The sequence below is a fragment of the Agelaius tricolor genome, unplaced genomic scaffold (assembly GCF_023055355.1).
Source record: "Agelaius tricolor isolate 1412-34295 unplaced genomic scaffold, bAgeTri1.0.p SCAF_98, whole genome shotgun sequence".
NCBI lineage: Eukaryota > Metazoa > Chordata > Aves > Passeriformes > Icteridae > Agelaius > Agelaius tricolor.
The window spans coordinates 14,767-41,880 of record NW_027269358.1 but is presented as its reverse complement, the minus strand read 5'-3'; the positions used below and the strand labels follow the sequence as shown (position 1 = coordinate 41,880).

Sequence of the window (27,114 nt, the reverse complement as noted above, 5' to 3'; positions counted from 1 at the left end):
GAGAAGGTCCCTTTAACAAGGAAGGAGATAAGTATCACTTAATCAGGATGTGGGAATGGAATCTGTACCTATGAGTAAATGGCAATGCGCTCTGGATTGGCTCAGCCCTTGATTCTGAGTTCTGCGTCACTTCCGCCATCACTCTCTCGTCATCTGTCCCATTAATACTTTCTGGCGTTAAAGGAAACTGAATATCCCCTCCAGCTGATTCCTTAAGTAAAACAAACAAATGACATATTAGAATTACTGAGTGACCTGCTCAGGAAGGCTGTGTGTATATAAGCACTATCATTAATTTAATTCTTATATGAGATATGAACTTTAGACAGTATTAATGTGAGGCTCACAGATTTCCTGCATCACTCATGGCCATATTTCATCATGTGAATTTAATTTAGAAGTGTATTACTATAGGATTCAAATTATCTTGCACAAAACACAACTGACCTATGATTTATTTGCAAGTGTCCAGCCTCACGCTTATCACAGACCTCACTCTCTTACCTGATATTTTATGCAGCCCTCAGCCAGCTACATAACAGGCAACTATTGACGCCAAGGATTCTTATCTCTTGTTTTACATTCTAACATGGTGAAAAAACCAATTCTGATATTTGTTTCAAAATCTAGCTTTCATTCTATGTATTAACGAAAGTGAACAGGTGCATTCACAGTTTTGCCTATAAGCCATCTGTAAAGAAAACTTCTTCAGCACAATCCACGCAAAACTTTCATAGATGTTAGCCTGGCCTAGCTCTTGCTGGTCATGCTATCATCTGGGAAGGAGAATACTCCAGTTATATCCAGGCAGCTATACCTGAAAAACTTAGTGGCTTTCTTCCTAGCAGAAGGCACTGGTAAAGTTTTAACCAGCCCTCGTTATGTCAACACATACATTTATGTTTTGGCCAACAAACACTATTTTTCAATTTCTAGTCACTGAAAAGTGCTTCTTTTAAAAAAAAAAAACCAAAAAAACAAAGTACATTGTGTAGCCCAAATCCTAAGTTGGAACATTTTAGGTTTTTCAGTCCCTGTATGTGGTTTAATTTTACTATTTTCTTTCCTATTGTAATAAGTAGCAATACGTTTGTTCATTAATTAAATCAATAGCTAAATAATTATACAATATAAAAGCAATAACTAAATAGCTAAAACCGCTTGATTCTTAAATGTGCAGCCACATATGGTTGCTTGGCTTGCAGGAATCGTATAGTGCTTTGGGAATTCCATGGTAAAGATATACCTTATAAGGAAAAGTTCACCCAGAGGTCACAGAGGAAGGCTGTAACAACAATCCCTAAACTCGCAAGAATTGCTTGGGCTTGCAGGAATCGTATAGTGTTCTGAAAATTCCACTGTATAGGTATGCCTTATAAGGGAAAGTTCACTCAGCAGTTAAAAGAGGAAGACTTGCAGCCTTCATCCCACGACCACTAGAAGGCAGAAAAAGACCCCCTAGCAACTGAACGAGCAAGCGCAAAAGACAGACCACGTCATCCCTGGACCCGGGAGAAGAAGGCAATAAAAGGTGAACTTTGGGGATACGAACGGTGCGAGCCTAGAGGAGCGGAGATTCCCGGCCGCCCAGCGCTGAACTTTGCTTATTCTTGCTTGCATAATAATAATAATAATAAAAAAATAATTGTATGATCCTTAAATCCAGTGAATTCGTTTATCACACTATTATATTACGTCATATAAGCTAAGTAGCTCATTTCAATTTCAAAATGTCTTAGTAGGCTTTTAGTAACCAAGTGTTAACATTTAACTCTAAGATAGAGTTTCATGAATAGAGTTCAGTGGATGTCATGGAGGGGTGACTATCCAGCAGAGGACTGGTTGAATTACAGTATTTCCAAAAGGTAAGCACCTTCTATGGCCACAGAGATTTTACCATCTGCATGGAGAAGAGATAAAACTACTATTAACTGTGTTAAACTGGTGTCATAGTTTGACACGGGAAGAATTTCGGAAAGTGAGGCAAAAGCTTTTTGTGTAACAGACAGTCTGTTAAAACACTAAATACTGGACATGCCTCTGTGAAAAACACATGTTAAAGACAAAAAAACACCCTCAAAAACTTCCTCTTTCTTTTCTAGTCGGCAAAAAGGTAACAAACCCCGGCCCCCGTCTCGGCCAGGCCAGCCCGGGCAGCCCTGCCACGGGCTGGGCCCCTTCTCCCGGGCTGCCCGCTGGCCCCCCATCAACTCCGTTCTGGCCGGGCCGGGCCGGACCCCCAGCAGTAGCCAGGCAGGAAGGGGGGGGAGGCTGCGGAGCCCTGGCCGGAGCAGGGCTGGCCGAGGCTGTTAAGATCTTACCGTCAGGTCCCCTTCCCCCAGCGCGGTTGAGACCAGAAACAGCCCTGAAGCTGTGCAAAGTGGCCCTGCGGCTAGAAGTAAATGCAGAAAAAAACAAAGACCAACCATGAAACCAATCCTAACACAACTCAGCCGCAGCTCCCACTTCAAGTTACCTGCAGGTCAAGGGCCCAAGCGACATGTTAACCCTTTCAGTACTTCAATCCTCCCTTGAGTGAGAGAAAGGAACAAGATACAAGCATGTAAAAGAACAACATAAAAACATCAAGATCAGTAATGAAGAAGTCAAGTCCCAGATGGGAGGGATGAGGAGATGCCTTAGTCTTGAGACTAAAATTCTCTTGTAAACTATGGAAAAAAGACTCTTTTTTCCTACAACACATAAAACTACAGGGAGATGAAGAGTTCAAATTAATATCAAGCAAAGCCCTCCATGTTAAAGTAAGCAAATGTTAAAGTAACTGTGATCCCATGAGAAGTTTAAACAGAGAAAATGAGAAGAATACCGTCTCCTGTGCCCCCAGGAGAAGAAGAAAATCTCTATTCCCAGCAATGAAGATGATTTTAAAGATAGATAATGAGAACTTTTACCTTTGAACAGCTCATCTTTAAAACAATACCCCATAAGTTAACATGGCCTATTGACAAGCTCTAAGAAAGCTTATAGAAAATTGGAGGGGTTTCATGATAACAATTTCCCCCTGGCAATTGCTAGTTGTGAAAAAACTACGAGAAAACTTTTTTTCCTCTTGTAGAGAAGTCTCCATAACCTTAACAAGAGGGACTTCTCTCCCTAAGTAAACTGAAGAAAAACTATTTCAGAGGTGACAAACTGACTGGAAATTTTAGGTTTTGTTTCTTTATATTGTCAGTGGAAAAAAAAAGGTTGTGGGGGGAGAATAAGTGTTCTCAAGAGTTTGTTTTAATTCTTACTACTTTTTTCCCTCTTAATTGAGATGAGGGACTACATTTTGTTCGTCACGAAAAAGAGACCAGTGTGTTACAAGAGTTGTCTGCTGACTATTTCTGTACTACTTCATGAGATATGAGCCACAAGGATACCAGGGAAGGGGTTGCAGGAGCCCACACATAGTCCCACCCAGCAAATGGTACAAACAGATAACTCACAGAAATAACGACCAGGGAAAGGCTGGGGAAAGGGCAGGGGCAGATAAACACCCAGCAGGGAAACCTTTCCCGCTGACAAATGGTACAAGCAGATAACTCACAGAAATAACGACCAGGGAAAAGCTGGGGAAGGGGCAGGGGCAGATAAACAGTCTGCAAGGCAGGATATTTGCTTGCTTAAGCTTGATAGGGCACAGTTTGCAAGGCAGGACATTTGCTTGCTTAAGCTTGATAGGGCACATATTGCGTTAATCATAAGATTTTGGTAATTTTCCACAGAGAAGTCACCAAATAAGGACATAGGGTGAAGAAGACGCAGCTGAGGAAGACTCCGCAGCCTTTATCACCGACCACCAGGAGACAGAAGGATGACCCCCTAGCAACAACCAGCGCAGGCGCAGAGTACTCCGAGATAACATGGACTCCTGAAGGATAGAGAGGATGAAAGGACTGAATCAGAAACTAGTTGGCGCGGCAGTAGGTGGAGCGGAGACTCCCCTGTCGCCCAGCGCTGAGCCTTTGCTTATGTAGTATAACTGCTTCAATAATTAATAAATTCTTTGATTGGAAATTACTCATTTTGAGTCAATTTTATAACATTAATTACTGTTAATAAAATTTTCTTTATACCCTTTTAAAGTTTTAAGCCTTCTTTACCTTTCTCCTAATCCTATCTCACAGCAGGAAGTGAGTGTATGAGTGATTAACCAGCAGTAAAAACCCACCACACTCATCTGTACATTAGTTAGGAAATCTCAAAATTGAAGAAACCTTAAATCAGAGAACCAAAACCACTACAACTGGAGCACAAGCACAGTCTCTGGAAGGCCAGCAGCTCCTCTTCCCAGTTCTTTGAGACTGTGTAGAAAACTGAAGAACAGCAATCTCAGAAGAAATTGCAAGTATCTGAAGATGGTCATGATCTTACAAAATATGGGTCTGATTTTAAGCCTCCACTTGTAGCCTTCAACTAGTTTACAAGGATAAGGCTTTTTGAAAGCCAGTACTGAATCTGATCCTATAAGAAATGTTGCCCTTGACTTTGAGAATTGACCAGATGGAAAAACTAAATTCTTTTAAAGAAAATAAGATCTGGCTGCCATTATTTCCTTCCATAAAGCACTGGTGTCGCTTAACCAACAATATTGTTCAACATTGTCATTACACTTTAAATTATATTAATAATTTGCAACACAACAATTGTCAAATTTTGCTTTTATTTTACTATATTTCTCACATAGTGAGAGACATATCTCACTCTACAACTTGAATTACTGAGTAATACAGAGTTATACAAAAAAATTTTAATAATGACTTCAAGTTCTATTATTCTACCTGGTTACATCGAACCAAAACCGCCACAATTATATTTAGCATTCCTCAAGTTATACAATGCACATGCACAAGTGTCTTCATTCTGCATCTTATTAAATTCCTACTGATTAAAAAGCAGAAAATAATTAGCTTACACTGATTTATTCCCCAAATATAAAGTTTTATTTATAATATAAATGTAAATTATTTATTTTATGAATGTAAACTCTTACCTACTTTCAGGAAGAAAGTATTTATTTTATAAACAAAACTATTACTTTAAGTGTTACTACTTTAGATGTCAAAATTAAATATTTTTACAGAACAATTTTACTGAACTAAAACTGATTTGAATTGAAATTAAAGTGTCAAAGGAGTGCAGATCTGGCAAGATAATCAAGCACATTAATTATTTTACACAAATTATGTGTGTTTGTCTATTATTAATCCTCTGATTTGCTAAAGGTTTTTTCACTGCCATTAAATGAAAGGCATTATGAACCCAAGAGTTTCTTTATTTCCTCCTCTTCCCAAACTACGCTAGATGTTCTAAAAAACATATACCACATCTGCACTGTATAAAGGAGCCCTGGCCCTACTAAGTATCCAGGACTGGTGATGCCAAGCAGTATAAGAATGACAGTTGTCTACAACATACAAACTAAGCACAATAAAGGGGAATCAATCAAAAGATGCCTTAAATTTCAAAATCTTATTAAGAAAATGCATGCACTCATAAAACAGTCTCTAAAGTAAAACAAGCAGACTTCACAGCACAGATCAAACCACCTTTTAATGGTGACTGTAAAAGAAGAGTTCAGACCCTAGGTTCTGAGGCAGTTTATTTCAGCTCAAGTTGGGTGCCTCCAGAGGGACCCCAAACAAAAAATCCCTGGACCTTCACACCCTTACAGTCTGTGCACCTGATCTTCACATGCTCTGCACGCGCCTCTTTGTCCTATGGTGATTTGTGGTCTGGGGTGTTCTCATTGGATTCTTCCTCCATGTCCATGTGGGCAGGACATTAATTGCTCTAATCTTCCAATTTGGGGAAGCCTTGGGGCCCTTCAGCATCTCAACCCTTTCTTTTTCCTCCCCTGGTCAGCCATTCATGCTGACAGTTCATTTAGAGTTCACCTACGGTAACTTTTAAGCAGGGCCCACTCATGCTAAGCTGTAAGTTACAATTAAACCTACACAACTGATTTCTTATATTCTATAAGTAAACTTATTTTAATCTCCAACAGTGACTAAATATGGAATAAAAGAAAAGAAGGATTAGGTAATTCAAATCCATGAACAAAACAAACCAAAAGAATTACAGCTTCTTTTTTTATTAAGTATTGTATTGGTTTCTAATTAAGTATTCCATACATTTCCCTGGCATCATTCTTCTTCATAGACTGGCAATGGCATAAGACTGCCTGCTAGTGATTCAGATACCATAATGTCTGAAACATTTGTTCCAGTATAGCAATTCACACAATATCGCATTTTTTCCGCAAGGTTCAGAAGTAAATTGAGTACTTCAAAGAAAAAGCTGAAAGATGATAAAACCATGACCATTTTGCCAAAACCAACCCCTTCATTGCACTATAAAAATGTTGTGATACTAAAATTTTTCAGGCAATAGCTATTCTTAATATTATAGGAGTGTGTCAGAAGCACAGAAGAAAGAACTGGATTATTTTTATTTATTTGACTACTTTTATTTACTTACCACACGATTTCAGGAATTAACAAAGTTCCTAATCTGATATGACCAAGGTCAAAAGTAATAGCTGAAGAAAGATTCTGGCTTAGGAAAAAAAAAAAGAACTGAGGTTCAGACTCCAGTTCTTCAGCTGGTTGTAAGACTGATGGGGTGAGGGTGCAAACCCCACAACTTGCACTATTTAGTTCTGTACTTGAACCTAATTAACATTAGTTTAAAAAATAAAGGAGGAAAAAGGTGGAACACAGTTTTCAGCCTATTGATTCATGCATTTTTTTACAGCAGTACCATTAGAAATGTAACACATTTTATGTAAGTTTTAAAAGTATATTTTACAGTTTTTATATGGAGTATCTTCCTACCTATTATTAATTTAATGCAGAATGATATCTACAAGTTCAAGACAGCAGAGGGATTGACACTTGCAGCTAACTGAGCTACTGCTCACTACTCACACACTACCTCCCAATGCCTTTCCTGTCAAAACTTCCTTTAAAAACCAGGTTCTTACAAAGTCTTGACTGGCCACTGAAAATATATCTTCTTCCTCTTTTTCCTTCCCCTCTCTGCAAAGGATCACTACGTAAAAGGGAAAAAAGTAAAATGATTGAGAAAGGCAACACTGGAATTACGTGCCCTGCAGCCACTTCTTGGCACATAATCAAAATAAGAGCAAGTACTCCTTCAAACATCTCTGGAGTCCCACCTTCCCTTCCCAGTACCAAGCACCCGTCTTTCCCCTAGACATAAATTTCTTCAAATAAGCTCCAGCTCTATGGAAGTGCTGGAGTCTGTAGTAAAGCCATCACTTCTCATCTTCTCAAAACTCTCCTTTCTGGAGAACTAATGAGGAGCATTAATTATGTGAAGACTACTATGCTGATGTGTCAGCACTTGCACTAACTGTATCTTTTGGAATAACACACTAACTTATTAACACAGCTAAAAGCCAAGAGATGAAAATTAATGTGGTAATCACATATTCTCTGAACAGAGAGAGACTTAATTCTCTCCCAGGATTTTCCTGAGAAGCTGTGAGGAAGCTCAGAAAAAACAGTTCTTATCTTAATCTCTGCACCTGTTGTTGTGCACATGTGGAATGTGTTATGGAGATTGTTTACCAAAGAGGGATTTCTTAATTGGACTCTGGTGATGGTGTTTTGATTAATTGACCAATTGGATCCACGTGTGTATTGGGCTGTCTGGCAAGGGCGAAGGGTTTTTAGTATAGTATAGTATAGTATAGTATAGTATAGTATAGTATAGTATAGTATAGTATAGTATAGTATAGCTTATTAAAGCAATTGATCAGCCTTCTGCAATCATGGAGTCAATGCTTATTATTTCCTGTTCGGGGGCCTGTTGCCACAATAAAGTAAGGCCTGAATATGAAATTATTCCTAAGCATGCAGTAAATAAATTGCAGTTCTCAATGTGTAATATACAATTGCTTGAGATAACATTTCTATAGCTGACAACAGTATAGAATGCTAGGCTTCAAGTACAAAGGAGCATCTGGAAAATAAACAATATTAATAGCTCATATAGATTAAGAAAAAGCTTTAATCCTGGGAAACTGTTAGACAAAAGCATCTTGTCTCTGAATAAGTAGCTCAAATTTACGTCCAAACCAAATAAGTCACTCCATTCAACAGTTTCAGATTTAACTTCTGAGTGCAGACTATTAATCATCATATTAAAAGAGAAACAGAGTAGTTGTTCTACCCATAATATTGAGTAACTAGAGGCCTGGCTGAAGCATTTCACTGTTTCTAAAGTCCAAGTGTATACTAGGTTATAATACTTCCATTATTTATGTATTTATTAGTGGAAATTATGAGAAGTTTAGAGACAGTCAAGAAAACTAATAAAAAATTATGCCTTATTTTCTCCTGTTATAGTAAAGCAAGCAGTTTCCCTTTAAGAGCAAAAGCCAACCTAGCTCTTGGGCAAAATGTGTATTAGGAAAACATGAGGTTGGTTCATTTTGTATTCTTGTGGTTTCTACTGACTTCTCTTGGAAATACACCTGATGCAGCTTTCTGGTGGCAATAAACCTATTAATATAGCATCTTGCAAACCGCCTGCCATCCTTGTTCTGTCAAAGACCATGAGCATACTGCAGTGTAAAGTACTCAAGACATGCACTGATTCAATGAATGAAGATGCACTCCTGTTGGAGGTTAGGATTTTTCCCTTTTTTTATTTATATCATGGAATTTTTCTCCCATTTTTTGCCCAAGAGATGAAAAAAAGCAAATACTTAAGAGTGACAAAAGATGTAGCCAGGGAATGGAGAAGGGGTGCAGTTTGTTGCTGTCTCTTAGCTGGGGGGTTTTCTCTCAGGAAAGGCAGAGATACCACAAGATTTCGCCTGATGGGTGAGGAACTGGGCTCAGCTCCTTGCTCTCTCTTAGGTTTGGAGTGGAGACAGGTGCAGTTTTGGTGATGGACTGTTGCTGCCCGGAGGATTTGCTGCCACTGCAGACTTTTTGTCCACCCATTGCATCTCCTTATCGTGGGTGAGCCTTTGCTCGTAAGAGCAGCTGTTGAACTGGGACCTTTTCAACACACAACCTCACTGAGAAGGGGACCTTGGCCCCCAACCTCCTCTGGAGGAAGCATCTTCCAACTGCTTGCAGAAGCCCATCTGCCACTGCCCAGCCCCGCTGTTTTCTGCTGCTGCTTTGGGCTTTTTTGCTACACTTTAACCTGACACCCCATGTCCACCTGGCCTCCCCATGGCTCCTGCTATGGCTTTGGAATTTCTTCTACACTTTGCTTGCTACCCCAGGTGTGCTCGCCTCTGCTGTTCCAGCCTGCTGCTCCAAGGTCCCTGCTACAGCCCATTTCACCATCCAGACAGGCACTGAGACCAGCTGCCCCTGTGGGTTTGCAAACGAAGCCCCTTTCCTATCTCTTCTGCTGGCTGAGCTGCCATTAAGTGTGTGGAGAAGGCAGCTGAGCTCACCCCACAGCGCCCCCTGCAGCCACGGGGTAATCATTGCACCTGCCCCGCCTGGCCAGGAGCCAACAGCACCCCTGCTGGCTGTGACAATAACTACACCAAAGGGGAAAGTGCTTGACAGCCCAGAGAGGCTGTTATTGGATCTGTTTTTTCCTGTTTCTTGTTGGTGCTGTTGTTGGTGGTGGTTTTTAGCCTTGTTTTTTTTAATATATATATCTCCTAGTAAATTCCTTTCCCTATATCTTTGCCTGAAAGCCCCATATTTTCAAAGTTATAATAATTTGGAGGGAAGGGGGTCATATTTTCCATTCCAAGGGAGGTTCCCGCATTCCTTGGCAGGCATCTTTCTTTCAAACCAAGACAACTTCCCAGAAAAAAAAAAAAGACTCAGTTGTATGAATCCTACTTAGCTCAGGAACCCCTGCTGTAGTTTTAAAGCTGCTTCATCCTCCAAGAGGAGAAACTATTTTTATCTTTTCTATTGCTTAAAATAAAGCAAATAGCTACACATGCAGACAGAAACACCAGAGGGGGGGACATAAAAGCCTCATGAAATTTATTTTTTCAAAGTAATTTCAAAGCATCCATTTTCAAGTAAATTAATTTTAGTCATAACTAATGTACATTTGACTATATTAATTTATTTTCCAGTTAGGTCTATATTAACTCAATTAATATTTTGAGATATCTTTTATAAACTCTTCTGTTACAACATGGCTAACAATAAAACCCCAGAATCCACATGTGAGTCTGCCATCTTCCTTCAACACATTTCACAAATGAATACTACAACAGGAGGAAATAAGTAACTATAATTTGCTGGTTTAACTTCATTTTTGTTGTAATGAGTGCATTGCCTGAGATTTCATAGCTACAATAAGAAAAAACATAAAAGGTCTTTACTATATGTCACAGACATTCTTTATGGAAAATCCTTTCCTTAGGATTTTTCCTCCTGAGAAGCTGAGAGGCCTCAGGAACAAAATGTAAACAATGGTTATCTGCTGCTGTGGAATGCAACAGGTGAATCTGTGATTGGTCTCATAGAGTTGTTTCTAATTAATGGCCAATCACAGTCAGCTGGCTTGGACTCTGGGACAGAAGCTTTTGTTATCATTCTTTCTTTTCTTTCTTTTTCTATTCTTAGCTAGCCTTCTGATGAAACCTTTTCTTCTATTCTTTTAGTATAGTTTTAATGTAATATATATCATAAAATAATAAATCAAGCCTCTGAAACATGGAGTCAGATGCTCATCTCTTCCCTCATCCAAGAACCCCTGTGAACACTGTCACAACTATAGACTTACATAACTGCACACCATCTTTACTCATATTTTCTGAGGAAAGCTCAAAGAAAGGGATGGGAATAAACAAAAGGACAATTTAATATTAAAGCAAGCCCCTTTGACAGTTTTGCAAAGTATATTAAATGCATTCTTAGACTTCTTGCCACTTCTAGCTGACTGATGAGGGGATTCAAGGAAACTGTGAAGTACTCTGTTCTTTTTTAAAACAATGTGTGAAAGATGCAGTAATTAGCACAGACTATGAAGTACTAGACTTGAATCAGGGAATAACACTCACTTGAGAGGGTGTACTTGTTAGCTCCATCTTTTCCTGGGATTTTTCTTTTGCTAGTCGTGCAGCGTCTTTGAATTCCTGAAATTTTTCTGCAAACTGAAGGTATAAGTTAAAAAAAAAAGGAAAAAGAGAAAGAGTAGGTGGTAAGTAATTATACTACATGCAGAACAGAATGCTGTACTTAATATTTCACAAAGTCAGATTCTGTCAGTAGAATTTTTAAATTTTTTATCCTTGTTAGATTTTTATTTAGGATAGCTACTCAGTGACATACCTTTCAGACATAATGTACTCTGTTTATATGACAGGAAATTTATGATGCAACAAAGTTTAATTTGTTGCTGATAGTGTTTAAAAAACCACCTCATATATGGCATACAATCATGATAAGCTGCCTTGAACAGCTACTTTCAGATTCGGGTTTTACCGTTTTCTTGACAACAAATGATCTGGTTCTGAAAGCCACCATGGTCACTATTAGCCTAGAGCCTTCAATGGGCTTCATTTTTTCATCACTGAAACAATACCAATTTCTTCCCAAAGTTTTACAGCATTTATCATTTTGGTAGCTAATTTAGAAAGCAACATTAGGAATATTGAGTCAAGTTCATTTCTTGATTGTTCATAGACATGAATCAAGTTAACAAATTCATTGAAGTAAGCCCTCAAATATACTAAACACTAAATTCAAGAATTTCACATTGAACTGCCATATGAAGCTTGATTTCTCTGCTACATGTACATCTTAGACAAAATAGCTAAAGCGGCAATTTAGAAATACATGTTGTCATGGTTTTGCATGGAAGACGTTTAGGGAAGTGATGCAAAGCTTCCAGCCACTGAAAAGCTGGACGTGCCTCTGTGAAAAACACTTGTTAAAGATGAAAGAAACCCGGGAACTTCTTCTTTTCCCTCCGGTCTGGGAACAGGTAACAAGGCCGGCCCAGCCCGTCTCGGCTGGGCTGGGCCAGGCCGGGCCGGCTCTGCCGCAGGGCCGGGACCCTCTTTGGGGAGCCTGCTGAGCCCTGGCCGGGCCAGGCCCAGCCCCAGCAGTGACCAGGCAGGGAGTGGGGAGGCTGTGAGGGGCCCTGGCTTTTAACATCTTGCCACTAGGATCCCCTCCCCCCAGCGCAGCCACCGCACGAGATCATGCGCCTCAGGCCAGAGGCAGCCCTGCAGCCCACACAGAGTGGCCCTGCGGCTGGAATTGAATGCAACAAAAAACAAAGACCAGCTATGCAGCTGATCCTGACACTGCCTCAGCTGCAGTTCCCTCCGAAAGCACCAAAAGCACTGCACCGAGAGACCATCTGCAGGCCCTGGGTGAGATGTTAACACTTTCAGCGCTTCAATCCTCCCTCAAGTGAAAGGAACAAGATGCAAGCATGTAAAGGAGCAACATGAAGACATCAAGGTCAGTGAAGAAGTCAAGTCCCTGATGGAAGGGAGGAGGAGATGCCTTAATCTTGGGACTGAAAATCCTCTTGTAATAGCTATGGAGAGAGACTCTTTTTCCCTGTAACACATGAAAGCCATAGGGAGATGAAGGGTTCAATTTGATATCGAGCAAAGGCCTCTATGCCAAAGTAAGCAGATGTTAAAGTAGCTGTGATCCTATGAGAAGCTTGAACAGAGAAGGAGAGAAGAGTGGTCCTGTGCCCCTAGGAAGAGAAGGGCCTCTGTTCCCAGGGATGAAGATGATTTTAGAGATAGATAATGAGAACCTTAGCCTTTGAACAGCTCATCTTTAAAACAGTACCCCATAAGTTGACATGGCCCATGAACACAGCTGTGGGAAAAGCTTGTGGAAAATGGGAGGAACTTCACGATTGCAGATTTCCACAGGTGGCTGCTATTCATGAGAGAGCCACGAGAGAACTGTTTTTTTCCTCGTGGACAAGGCTCCATAACCTTAACGAGAGGGACTTCTCTCCCTAAGTAAACTGAAGAAAAACTATTTTAGAGGTGGTAAACTGACTGAAATTTTAGGTTTTGCTTCTTTACATTGTCAGTGGGAAAGAAAAGGTTGTGGGGGGAGGAAGAGTATTCTGAAGGTTTTGTTCTGATTCTTATTACTCTTTCTTTAGTTACTGTTAATAATTTTTTATACCCTTTCAAAGTTTTGAGCATGCTTTGCCTTTCTCCCAATCCTATCTCTCAGCAGGAAGCAAGTGCATTGGCCAGGAAATCTCAAAATTGGCGAAATCTCAAATTGGCGAACCAAAACCACTATAAATGTACTCTTAAAATTGATAAATTAAATCAATTTATTAAGGATAGGGCCTGGGTTCTCTGGCTAGAGAAAAATTTGGCTTCATAGATCTCAGTTTCATACTACACTAACTGCTATAGTAACTAAACATTCATTTTGGCTTCTACTGCTTTTATATATACCTTGATCTTATTATGATCAGATCAAGACTGAAATTATCCTGTAAAAACATTGGAAACTTCACCAACACCTTCTAAATCTCTCCAGCAGCAGCATACAAAGAAATTAGTTTGCACTGCATGTATTCAAAACGGATGAAGGCTACCTTTGTGTGACTCAATCTCCTCAACTATTTTCAATCAGAAATTCACTTGCTATTCAAGATCTAAAAAACATTATTGTCTTTAAACTACTTCTCCTGGTAGGCTACTAGTTTTTGAGGAAGTATCATTTCTAACCACTGGTATCCTATATTTCATCTGTAAGGTTATTTAAAAGCATGTTTCCTAAATATAGGAGACAAAATATACCATCCAGAAACTCTAATTAAGTTATCAAGAAAAGTCTCAAAACAGATAATAAAATTGGCCACAGATGACCAGAACTGGATGATACTGAGGCAGAGTGGAAATTTTCCAGGGTAGAAATCCATTTTGATTTAGGTGAAACGTACATCTTTGAGTTAAGTCTGTAGCTTGCTGTTTAGTCTGACTGCCTGTTCTCGCGAAAAGCCTGTGCTTGGAAGGACTGCTTCAGCCAAAGGACAAGAGATAAGGGGGGAGGAGGGGGGCAGACAGAGCAGGGCAACCTGACCCAGGAGTTCTTTCTGAAGAATTAGTGGCAAGTGTCACACAAAATCAGTGGAATGAATGTGTTTGAACCTATTGTAAAATTGCATGCATATGTATTTGAGAGGGAGATAAAAGAAGATCTGGAGTTCCCAGAGGTACACATGTCATTTTAGGGGAACGATTCCCACATGCGTCCAGCGCTGTAATAAACATACCAGCTTTACAACTTTCACACAAGTTGTGGAATTTTGTTTATCTCTGCAAAACATTATGACGAGCTAGGCAGATCATCTCTGTCCCCGCAGGGGCAAAAGGGATAGACGGGCCTTCGAGGTGTGCCCCGGGATTTTCCCGTAGGAGCTTCGCTCGTCTCGGCTTGCCTTCTGTAGAGACAGACAAGGACCTGCTGGTGTGCGGAGGATACGGTATGTATTGAGGGGCCCCCGGGGGAAAAGAGAGATAGGACGGCTGAATAAGTCACTCAGAGACGTCTGAGTGCTCGGCCTCGTTCCCGTGCCTGCAGGCAGACCGGTTGATAGAGCGACTGGGAGACGGGGGTTCACTGTTCATTAGAGCGACCGCTAGCGACCCTGGAGGTGGGTCGACTGAACCTGTGTGTGTTTTTGGTGTCCAGACATTGTAGGGTTAATGCATAGTGTGGTTAATGTTAATGTGTTTGTAATCGTGCGGGGGGGGGGGGGGGGAAGTTCTACCCGCATCTGAAGCAGCCAGGTGAAGCTTGAGGCACCGGCTGGGGCAGGCTGTGGGGGCAGGGAGTGCCCCGCGGAGAAGTGGAACAAGTGGAGAAACGTCGGGTGAGGCTACTTATTGTGTTTAAAGGTGGTGATTTGTGTAGATTTGGCACATTTTGACCGTGAGGATGAGCTCAGGGAGTTCCTCTGCCCTGGTAGTTTGGACTTGCTCTCTGGAATTTTACTGTGTGCTGTTATTTTGATTGTGTCCAGAGTGTGTGAGGACCAGAGAAAGCTGATGTGGGTAAATGCTGAAGTATTGTATGCTGTGTTGTGTTGAGAAAAGTGGTCACTTCGAGAGATACGCCTTTTCCTGGTGAGTTTGTGTGGTTCTTCCCCCGCATTGTGGTAATTGTATTCTTGGGATTGTATAGTGGTGTTTGTGGAGATTTTAGGATTTTGTTTGCAACAAGTGTAGCATTTTACACAGAAGAACTACGGTATGGTGATTTATGTTTAACTGTGGTAAAGCGAATTAAATGAATTCCAGTAATTCCCCCTCCCCCACCCCCAGCAATTCAAGCCCTGACTCTCGTGAATTTGAGATAAGACGGGTGTGTGTGTGTGTCTGTGTTTGTGGGCATATCAGTTTTTGCTGTAACAGGCACAGCCTTTTGCAAGGCAGTAAAGTGAGTGTCAGTAGAAACAATGCTTTAATTAGATTGTGCAGGAAGAAAACTGGAAAAAACTGAGATTTTGTTAAACAGAGTTTAGATAGAAGAGACGAATGAGTTTATGGGACTTCAGCTGGTAATATAGTAAGTCTGGACTGAAAACAACTTGCCATAGAGGTTAAGTGATAAACACCAAAGTGATAAACGAAATAGCCTGCAGGCAATTCCCGGGAGTTTTTGGTGTATTGAGAGGCTGGCACCTTATGTGCAATGCAGAGTTTGTGAGAGGCACTGGTATTGCTGTTCTGTGCCTTAAAGTGTAAATTGAAAGTTCCTGATCAAGCCAATTCAGAACCTGCTATCTTGAAGCTTATGTGTGGAGGATCACATCTGATACCTGCCATCTGGAGGTCTATGTGTGAGGAAAAACTGAGAAAAGACACTGTGAGGCTTGGGTGGAAACAAGATAGTATAAGGAGAAAGAGATAATGAGAACTAACCAGACTAAAGAGGTTCCTGAACTAGCCCCTTTGGGAGGGGCTCACTGGGAGAAAGCTGCCAGTAGGGGTGGCTCAGAAAATAAAAAGATTTATAATACCTTATTGCAGTTAATGCTGTTTTAAAATGGGAAGGTAAATGGGATAAGGTCCCGTATGCTGATGTGTTTTTTTGCTTTGAGAAATCACCCAGAATGGCAGAGTAACTGTGGGTTCAGAGCTCCATCTGACCTACTGGTGTTAACTCTTGAAAAAGAAAACAAAGCAAAGAGAAGGCAAATCAAACGTGTTGTTCAGCATGCAGCATAAGATAGCAATGTATGAAGTCAGACAAAGTTTATCATGCTGAAACGCAAACCGATTACAACTTGCAAAATGAGTACATATGATTTGTTAAAGGCTCCTCCTAAGGTAAGGAAGGATAAGGAGGACCTCCCCAAAAGGGAAGAGGACTCAGGCTCCAAAGGTATACCCATTCACACCCATCCCCCTCCTGGCAGTCCAATTTCATCCAGAACTAGGAGGTAACAGACCCCTCTTCGAGAGGCAGTGAGACCAGAAGAAAAGGGTGGAATTTTAGTTGATACAGGGGCCTAAAATTCAGTTTTAAATAAAGCTTTAGTACCTGTGGAGGATGATTATGTTGAAGTGTGGGGAACAACTGGCCAGTCTGAGAAGGCATACTTTTGCAAACCTTTAAAGTAACATGTGTAATTAGAAGCTTTTGTATATGCCAAATGCGCTAAACATTCTCAAATGGGGAGGTTAATCTGGAGGCAAATGATATAAAGATGTTAGGCTTAACATTAACAACCATTGAAATTAAGAAGGAAATTAGTAAAGAGATATTAGGACAAGTCTTTTCAGGGGTATGGGCCTCTGCTGTACCAGGGAGGGTGAAGAATGCCCCCCCATAGCAATCAAGATTAAGGAAGGAACACAACCAGTGAGAATTAAGCAGTACCCCCTGAAAAAGAAGATAGGGAAGAAATCAGCCCCAAAATTGATAGTACTGGATTGAGGGCTGTCAATAAGATAACAAAGAATTTATACCCTGTGGTAGCAAATCCATATACTTTACTAACTTGTTTAACACCTGAGCTAACCTGGTTTACTGTTTTAGACCTGAAAGATGCTTTCTTTTGCCTCCCTATCCATGAAGCCAGCCAGAAAATTTTTACATTCGAATGGGAAAGCCCTAAAAGTGGTGCAAAACACAGCTCACATGGTCCATGTGTCTCAGGGCTTCAAAAAATTTCCCCGCTCTGTTTGGGGAACAACTTGAAAAGACCCAGAGTCCTGGATGCTCCACAGGAAGAAGGAAGGCTATTGCAGTACATGGATGATCTTCTAGTAGCCACTTGGATGAGGGAAGCATGTGTGGCCTGGACGGTAAGCCTTTCAAATTTCCTAGGACTTCAAGGATACAGAGTATCAAAGAAAAAGGCACAGGTAGTGAAACAGAAAGTAATCTACCTGGGGTATGAGGTGAGTGCTGGGCAATGGACTTTAAGGCAGGCTCGCAAGAAAGCCATATGCCAAACCCCGAAACCCCAAACAACAAAGGAATTCCGAACTTTCTTAGGCATGGCTAAGTAGTGCCAGCTGTGGGTTTATAATTATGGACTGCTTGTCAGACCCCTCTATGCTCTTATTGCCAATGGAAACAGAGATCTCCAGTGGACAAAAGAAGCCACACAGGCCTTTCACCAGCTAAAGAGTGCCCTCATGTCAGCTCCAGCTTTGGGACTTCCAGATGTAAGTAAACCGTTCTTTCTATCTTCCCATGAAAGACAGGGAATTGCCCTGGGAATACTGCTCAGGACTTGGGTCCATAACAAGAGGGCAGTTGCTTACTTCTCCAAGCAACTAGATGGAACAGCCAAAGGATGGCCAGGTTGCCTCAGAGCTGTAGCAGCAGTCGTGATGAATATTCAAGGGGCATGAAAGTTTACCCTGGGACAGAAAGTAACTGTGCTAGTGTTCCACACAATGTCCGCAGTACTGGCAGTAAAGGGCAGCCACTGGCTTTCACCACAGAGGTTTCTGAAATACCAGGCCATCATGGTAGATCAAGATGATGTAGAGATAGTGGTGACTAATATTGTCAACCCCGCTTCTTTTCTCAGAGAAATCAAGGAGAAGCAGTACACCACGATTGCCTGGAGACCATTGAAGCTACTTACTCCAGCCGCCCAGACTTAAAGGACACTCCTTTGGACGATGCAGACACCTGGTTCACTGACAGGAGTAGCCACGTTGCCAGTGGAAAGCGACATGCTGGGTACGGAGTAACGACATGCAGAGAGACTCGAGGTATGCATTTGGAGTCATGCATGCACATGGAGCCATCTGGAAGGAGAGGGGATTGCTGACCTCACAAGGAAAGAAGAGATAATCTGGCTGCTGGAAGCAGTTCAGCTGCCTGAAAAGGCATATTAAGGCACACCAGAGGGTGAGCTCAAAATTGGAGGAAGGAAATGAGCTGGCGGATGGAGAGGCAAAGAAAGCAGCAAAAGGTGAGGTAATTATGGAGAGATTTCCCTTGAAGGTAAGCCAGAATATAATAATAATACTAATCAAAGGGGCATACAACCACAAGGGGTGGGCTACCATTGAAAGGGAGCTGGTAATCCCTTCCCATTTGTGTGGTCACTAGTGAAGGAGGAGCACCAGAAAACACACTGGGGCCTAACTAGTTAAAAGCTTTTATAAAGTGTGGCTCCTTTCCCAGAAAGACCAAGGCTGCCAGTGATACAGAGTGCATCAAAATGAAGTGTTCGCTTTTAAGTAGTAGTTTCCACAGGCTTTCTAGAACACATACCTGATTGAAAGAATCGTTGCCAGCAATTTATATGCCACTATTACTCAGGTAAACCGACAGTGAGATCCTTGCCTCCAGACTAACCCCAAAAATACCCCCAGACCAAAACTAGGTCAGATTGGGAAGGGTCATGGATCCGGACAGCAGTGGCAAATTGACTTTTCAGAATTCCCATGGAAAGGGGGTGTCAGTATTTATGAGTATTGACAAATACATTTTCAGGGTGGCCAGAAGCGTTCCCCACCAGAACTGTCAAGGCTTGAGAGGTGACCAGAGTAAACAATACTGCTTTCAGAGTTCCAGCCACAATACCTATATGGTGGTTTTAAGTAGACAGCTTGGAGAAAATGGAAAACATGTGACTGGAACTCAGAGCAGGGAGCTAGATAGACCAGTACATAACATACAGCCTGGGGATTATGTATATGTTAAGCCTCTTGCAGAAAAGACTTTAGAACCACAGTGGGAGGGACCACTCCAGGTGCTTCTCACCACCTTCACCGCAATCAAGATCAAGAAGCAGAATGCCTGGACCCATCACTCTCAAGTGAAGAAAGTCCCAGAAGCCCCTTGGAGAGTGACACCAGGAGACAATGAACTGAGATTAAAACTTACTCAGGCAAAATGAATATATTGCAGCTGGGGGTAGTTTGTAATTTCATTTACAGAACTGTTTTGTATATAATTATAACTGGAGTCTTAGAATTAGAGAGTACCTCTATTCAAAGTGATGCTGAATGGCCTTGGTCCCAGGCTTTTATCAGTATACTGGATCCATGGGAGAACTTTCTGAGATAAAAGATTTAAACCTATCCACTGTAGTGATCCACGGGGATCAGGTACGTGAGGAGCAGGAGTGGCAGGAACAGGAACTGTGGACACTTCAAGGGATCAGAGGAGAAGAAATCAAGGTAGGGTGCCGGGTGGTCAATGGGACGGCTTATGAGAGATCAGATGAAATTACTGTCTCACCCTCTCCCATATACAAACCCCAGGAAGTTTGTGATAGCCCAAGTGAATCAGACTGTTGGTGTAATTTCACCTTGATACAGCCTGTAGAAGTGACTTGCCTTTGGGCTCGTGATGCCATCGGGCTCTCATTTAAATTTAAAATAGACACGGCACTTTTTACAACAGCAGGACCTTATACAATTCACACTAGTACTCAAATAGTTCAGACCCAACCCAAACTTGAACCTGAAGTTTATTAAATAGGCCCATACGTAGTGAGGAATGTGGGTGAACAACAACTGTTGTTCAATCCAGAATGGTCTCTCAAACGTGTTAAATTGCTAATGCAAATTAACATCTCAAAAATCCAACCAGCCTGCTCCTCTTTCCTAAGAACATCCTTTGAGGGCTGGACAACATGGTTACAAAGACAGGTATACCTCAGGAGCGGAATAAAAAAGGATCTAACTGGGATATTAGGGACAGGATTGGGAGTTTTAAATAGAATTGATTCAGAAATACTGATGAATAAGCTGGCCACTGCAGCAGGTGGCCTAGCAAAATTGAAGCAGCCTTTACAGTCATCTCTATTGGCATTAGGAACTAGCCAGTGGTAGATTTCAAAAGTACTGCCAAAGTGAAAAAAGGCCAGGGACCAAGACCACAAGCTAATAGTAGAAGCGCTTAGTACAGTTCAAGATAATGTGTCTTTAGCTTTCAGTTGTATACAAGCACAGTTATGGATGCAGGCAACAGCAGCTCTGATCATATGGGAAGGGGATGAAGGTAATTTTCCAGCTGAAATTCAGAAAGTTGTCTGGGATAATGCGATTGATTTTGAAAAGAAGTTTCAATCCTGGTGGACTATGGTAAATTTCACCTATGATCCTGCTTCTAATATAGCCACTGCCTTTGTGCTTACCATACATAATGCCACTGTTTGAAAACATCAAGTGTGAGCATGAAAGGTGAATGAAAAGTAGCAAACAGTAAACTTAGAATCCTGCATTACTAGAGAACAACTAGGATTCATTTGTGAAAGCAATACTATTAATGCCCAAAATGTGTGTCTAGACACTGAACAGAGTATTTGCCAGTTCGAAATTCATCCAGTCACTGATCAGAAAACTGTGCTCGTTTATACTAGTAAAAGTTGTGTGTGCCTGAGAACTGCTTGTGCTGCTGTAAAAATTGATAACAATGTTATTTTGTCTAGTAGAAATCATTCTAATTTTTGTATTTGTAATTTTGTTAAGATTATCGAGTGTGATTTTTTTGTACGTGGCCCCAGTGACATCCCACCAGTTGATTAAAACCAATTACACAATGTATCACAGACTGTCACCTACCCCTATTGGAATGGACCTCACATTGGTAAAGCAATTAATTAAACACCAAAGACCTACTGCAGATCTTGAAGAAAACCCAAGAAAGCGAAGAGAAAACCCTAATTACTGTCCAACATGATACAAAAGAAATAACCAGAATTCTGCAAAGAATAAAACAAAATGCAGATCATCACTGGTGGGATGTAATCTTTGGGTGGTCACCAACTGCAAATGGAATCTTTAATAAGCTTGTGTCACCCTATTGTAGTTTTGTTAATATTAGTTGGAGTAAGTTTAGGGTTATCCTTTTTATTGTTAATTTGGAGTTGGAGAATACTACAGCGAGTAGCTGTGTTAACCTCCTTATCAAACATACATGGTAAAGCACTAAAGCATGCTTATTGTCATAGGAATTTGCATGAAGTAAAAGAATTTACTTCTTCCTTTTGGGAAAGGGGGGAATGAGGCAGAGTGGAAATTTTCCAGGGTAGAAATCCATTTTGATTTAGGTGAAACGTACATCTTTGAGTTAAGTCTGTAGCTTGCTGTTTAGTCTGACTGCCTGTTCTCGCGAAAAGCCTGTGCTTGGAAGGACTGCTTCAGCCAAAGGACAAGAGATAAGGGGGGAGGAGGGGGGCAGACAGAGCAGGGCAACCTGACCCAGGAGTTCTTTCTGAAGAATTAGTGGCAAGTGTCACACAAAATCAATGGAATGAATGTGTTTGAACCTATTGTAAAATTGCATGCATATGTATTTGAGAGGGAGATAAAAGGAGATCTGGAGTTCCCAGAGGTACACATGTCATTTTAGGGGAACGATTCCCACATGCGTCCAGCGCTGTAATAAACATACTAGCTTTACAACTTTCACACAAGTTGTGGAGTTTTGTTTATCTCCACAAAACAATACTTATTTAAGAGTTGTAGATAGACCACAAAATCTAATGTATAACCTATTATTTAAATCAGCTTTAGGACCTGATGATTGGTAAGTGAGCAAACATGATGCTAAGATTTAGAACGGCTGAAGACATAGAAGGCAGTAAATAGGATCTTCTGTATCACAGTAGTAGAAACTGTTAAAAAAAAATTATCAGTGTATTGGGTTTTCATGGCCAGGTTTTCAAAGCCAATGTCAGATGGCTCCAGGACAGACCCAGACCTGGCCAGAGCCAAGCCAATCAGAAATTATGGTAACGCTTCTGTGATAACATATTTAAGAATGTAAAAATGTTATTGCATGGAGGTAATTGCACTCAAAGAAGAGAGGACTGAGAATATGTGAGATGAACTCTGAAGACACCAAGGTCAGTGGAGGAGCGGGAGGAGATGCTCTAGGTACTAGAGCTGAGATTCCCTTGCAGCCTGTGGTGAAGACCATGGTGAAGCAGCTGTGCTGCTGCAGCCCATGGAGGACCATGGGGATGCAGAGATCCACCTGCAGCTTGTGGAGGAGATCCATGCTGGAGCAGATGGATGCCTGAGAGAGGGCTGTGAACCTGTGGGAAGCCTACACTGGAGCAGACTCCTGGACAGGGACCTGTGGACCCATAGAGAGAGGAGTCCACACTGGAGCAGTTTTCCTGGTAGGACTTGTGACCCAGTTGGGAGACCCATGCTGGAGCAGGCTGTGCCTGAAGGACTGCACCTCATGGAAGAGGAACTCACATTAGAGCAGTATGTGAAGAACTGTAGCCCATGGGAAAGACTCATGCTAGAGCAGTGGGATGGACTCACGTTGGAGAAGTTCATGGAGAACTGTCTCCTGTGGGAGGGACCCCATGATGCAATAGGGGAAGGACTCCTCTCCCTGAGCAATGGGAGAAACCACAGGTGATGAAGTGACCATAATGCTCATTCCTTGTCTCCCTGCGCTGCTGGCGTAGGAGGTAGAGCTGGGAAGGAGGGAGGGGTGGGTGGAAAGTGTTTTCAAGGCTCTTATTTTACTTTTCATTATCCTGCTCTGATTTTGTTAGTAATAAATTCAAGTAATATCTCTAAGCTGAGCCTGTTTTGCCTGTGGTGGTATTTGATAAGTGATCTCTCCTGGTCCTTATTTCACTCAACTCATGAACCCTTGGTTATATTTTCTCTCCTCTGTCCCATTGCGGAGGGGAGTGAGTGAGTGGCTTTGGTGGTTGTCTGGCAGCTAGCCAGGGTCAAATCACCACAAATAGAGAAATAGATAACATTCAAAGAAAGAGCTAACAAGTCTAATGTAGTGGAAATATTTAAAAAATTACTATAATTCCTTGAGGCAATCTCTTGATAAAATTACTAAACACCAATGATATCTCATTATATGAAAGGAAGGGTTCTCTGGAGGATTAAAAATTTAAGGAAAAGGTGGAAAAATTGTGGAGGGAGACTACAGGAGGATCTCACTAGCACCTGTGCTATTCCTTTTGGCACAGAGGTGTTACCAACTGTTGTATTGCACTAAATAGTTTATTTAGTTGTTGTTTTTGCACTGGGTATTTGGTAATTTGCACTGATCACATGGTTTGTTCCATTCTCCTCTTCGCCCCCCCCCCCCCCCCCCCCCCCCCCAAAGCCCCATGGTGGTGGTCTCTTCCTGATTTACTCCTCCCCTCACTTGTATCCCATCGGCTGTGGTCCCTATCCTCCGCCCCCCATTCCCCTGGATTTAAAATCTCCTGGGACAAGACCCTTGCCCTCTTCTTCTCCTTTGCTCTTTCCCATCTTGGACCCTCTGGAGTAATTCCACAATAAAGCTGTGGGATTTTTGGTCCCGAAGAGAAGAGCGCCTCTAGTCTTTTACTTTTGTCCTTGTAAAGGCTGCAAGGGGCCAGGGGTCCAGAGCCAGCCAGATTGGACCCTCAAAGGCCCCAGAGAGATTAGAGAGATTAGCCTTTACAACCAACCTCTCATGGGCCCAGTTTTGGCCAGCAGCATGTCCATCTTCAGGGCCATCAGCCATTGGCTCTGCCGGACATGGTGGAAGCTTCCAGTAGCTTCTCACAGGACCCATCTTTGTACCCCTCTCCCAACCCCCCCCCCCCCCCCCCCCGCTACCAAAAACCAGGCTGTGCCAAACCAATAGACATACACATCAATTTAAATAAATGACAAAATTTCTGGGTTCACTAAAGCAATGACGTGCACAAATGCACATGCATATACTCAATATCACTCAGAATTTCTTCTGTGTGTGATGCTTCTTAGAAATCAAAGCAATTGGATTATAAAAGGAAGAAGTCTTACAAGTATATCATGCTGTCCAAATAAAGCAGATTTACTGATTCTTTTTTTAATGGTTTTCTGACAGGCCCATTCTCATGCTTAGACAATAACAATTACTTTCTCAAAAGGGCCAGTATGATTTTTTTTTATTTAAGGCTTTTTAATAAAAAGCCAATCATTATTCTTTACTCAAACATTTATTATACATTCATTTTTATTGCATTTGTGTTGCCAGATCTTTTGTGTATTTCAAAGATGAAAATTCTCTGCTTAATGTAGAAACATGTTTTCAAACTGAAAATGGAATTCCTCATCTGGAGAAAAACAACACTGATTTTTGCAGATTCTTGGACTCATCTACCAAAGTGCTATCAATAACAATAGGAATTGTAGAAAGGGTGCTCACAGTGAACCCTGCCATGACTTTCAGTAAAAGGAGTTACTGCTTTCCTTGGATTAAGGTGGACTTCCCTCCTGCACAAGCAGACCAGAAAAAAACTCATAGGGAACTGAGTTTCCTTAGAAAAACTGTCAACATTTGTACTCCAACAAGAAAATGTAGTTTTCTTTTACATTGAATATTTTTCCCACTATTTTTACTTTAAGCTTGCACATGTTGTAATATCTGTAATTTGATGAACTACACAGCAAAAAAGTCTAAGTGAATGCAGCTTAAAAGACAAAAATGCATTGGAAAACTATCAGTAATTGTTTTCTAGATCTAAACATGGAAGAAACACTACATAGTCTACTCCTTTAAATTCTATAGTGAAAAACTGTAATGAAAGAACAACTTGAAGGAAGAGAAACTTAAAAAACCTAACAAATGAATACCGGGAAATAATTAACAGCATACACTCTGATAACGTGAATATCCCTACTCTCCTATATCAGTTAAAAGAAAATTCATAGGCAACAAAGTGTTATAACAATTTTGTCTTGTCTTTTTACATTGTAAGAATGGATACAGAACATTTATTGTAAACTATTTTCAAACAATAGTAGTGAGCAGCGTCTAGTTACAACCAGCAAAGGTATTTGATTCTTAAGTTGTTTGGCCAAATAGTTGTTATTGGTCATACTTACTTTTGAAAGGTGATGTTCAGATGAAAATCCCAAACCATAGACTGTATTTGCTCTGCTGTCTGCCCATTGGCCAAACGTCTGGGATGTTTTTGTAAATGTCATGTTGGGGGTGATAGTGCTATTTATTATTGCCTGAAAAAAAGGAATAGTGGTAAAAAAGGGGCTCTGTGGTTTTGATTTTTTAAAAAGTTTTCTCAATAATTAAAAATGCCAGTATTATAGACAAGTATCTGTGTACACTGAGACAAACTTGCAAATAGAGAACAATTTCTAATTCAATTACAGCTAAAATTATAAAGCATATATTGGCATACATTCTTTAAAGGGAGTAAAAGGGGAGGGGCATCTGTTTGCAATTGCAAGTAGTCATTGAATAGACAGCAAATCTAAAAAAAGACCTTTAAAGCATCCATATAGGCTAATAAGATCAGAATAGAAGAACTAGTGAGGTTATCTTGTCTCACAAATGTATTTCTTCATTCCCTAAAGCAATACCTCTCAAGATCTATTGTAAGTTCCACAGTTGCATTTCCCCTGTTGCATATGCAATACTCACTGGAAAACATGCAATAAAACAAGAAGCACAATTTATTTTTAAGTTTTTGTATTGCACAAACCTGTTTTATAAGGACACATATGGGTTACATTTAACAAAAAATTTATTGCTATTACAGTTATAACCAGCCAACATGAACAAGAAAGACTAGCCATAAAACCCAATATATGTACTGGAAGTGAAATGTGGGCATGCTTTCTCATCTGTCTGGTGCTACTAAGAGTTTCAGTCACATTTGTTAAATAATTCACAGCCCTTTTAATAAAAGACTGATTAATAGGTGCTTTGTAAAACCCATGTGAAAGAGAATGTCCTTAAAACTTCCCAGAAAATAGCATACACTGTGAACACAACAGTTCAGGAAGAACATTTCTTACATGCTGTTGTGGATTAACCCCAGCCATCATACTAAGTACCACAGTTCCTTCTTCTTCATCTCCCCCCCCCCCCACCACCACCCTGGTGAGATGGAGAAGAGAATTAGAAAAAGGTAAAACCCATGGGTCAAAATAGAAACAGTGTAAAAATTGAAACAAAATATTTTAATTTTACTACGACTAATGATAATAGTTATAGATGAGTAATGAGATGGTTGGCTCTCACAGTTAAGGGGTGAATATTATGTATACATCAAGAGAAGTTTTGTAGATGTATAGTTGTGGCAGCAGTTCTCTGGCCACAGAGAGCAACACCTAACATTCCCAGGCATTGTCCTGGGGAAGGCTGTGAGAACATCAGAGAAAAGAATGATAAACAATTCTTATCTTACCTTGTTGCACCTGTTGTTGCGAACATGTGGAATGTGTTATGGAGATTTGTTTACCAAAGGGTGGTTTTTTAATTGGCCAATGGTGATGATGTTTAGATTGAAGGGCCAATTGGGTCCACCTGTGTCGTGACTGTCTGTAAGGGTGATGGGTTTCTTAATAAGTATAGTATAATAAAGTGATTGAGAGGAAAGGTGCATTTGTCTTTACAAACAAGCTGTGGGTCTGCTGGTTCATAAAACTAGCACTGGGAGATAAAAGAAACAATGGGAAGGATTCCACTGATTGATGAATGGAAAAAGATATTTACCTTTACAAACAAACTTTAGGTTTGCTGATAAACGAAATTAGACATTGAAAGATGAAAGAAACAATGGGGAAAACTCCTAAATTCCATAAGAATTAAAAATTAAAAGGGAGAGTTATACATTAGAGGGAAATCTTCGGTATCAAGCGTTCCGGGAAGTCTGTACCTTTCAAGTACCTCAGCCAATGGGGAAAGAGAG

The 27,114-nt window shown here is 40.9% G+C and overlaps 1 protein-coding gene across 1 annotated transcript; it reads right to left on the bottom strand.

Moving 5' to 3' along the window:
• LOC139585960 (homer protein homolog 1-like) lies at window positions 1–25,413 on the bottom strand. The gene is made up of 3 exons (XM_071419055.1): window positions 25,286–25,413; window positions 11,030–11,122; window positions 1–211 (listed from the first exon to the last, which is right to left on the bottom strand). Exons 1-3 carry the CDS (start codon window positions 25,385–25,387, stop codon window positions 35–37), a joined length of 372 nt encoding a protein of 123 aa, XP_071275156.1. The 5' UTR covers window positions 25,388–25,413; the 3' UTR covers window positions 1–34.
• Window positions 25,414–27,114: the final 1,701 nt, after the last annotated feature.

Coding starts and splice junctions, on each gene's coding strand:
- LOC139585960 (XM_071419055.1), bottom strand. CDS start 25,387: ATGACATTTACAAAAACATCCCAGACGTTTGGCCAATGGGCAGACAGC. Junction 11,123..25,285: donor CTGAACATCACCTTTCAAAA/GTAAGTATGACC, acceptor TTATACCTTCAG/TTTGCAGAAAAATTTCAGGA. Junction 212..11,029: donor TAACAAGTACACCCTCTCAA/GTGAGTGTTATT, acceptor GTTTTACTTAAG/GAATCAGCTGGAGGGGATAT.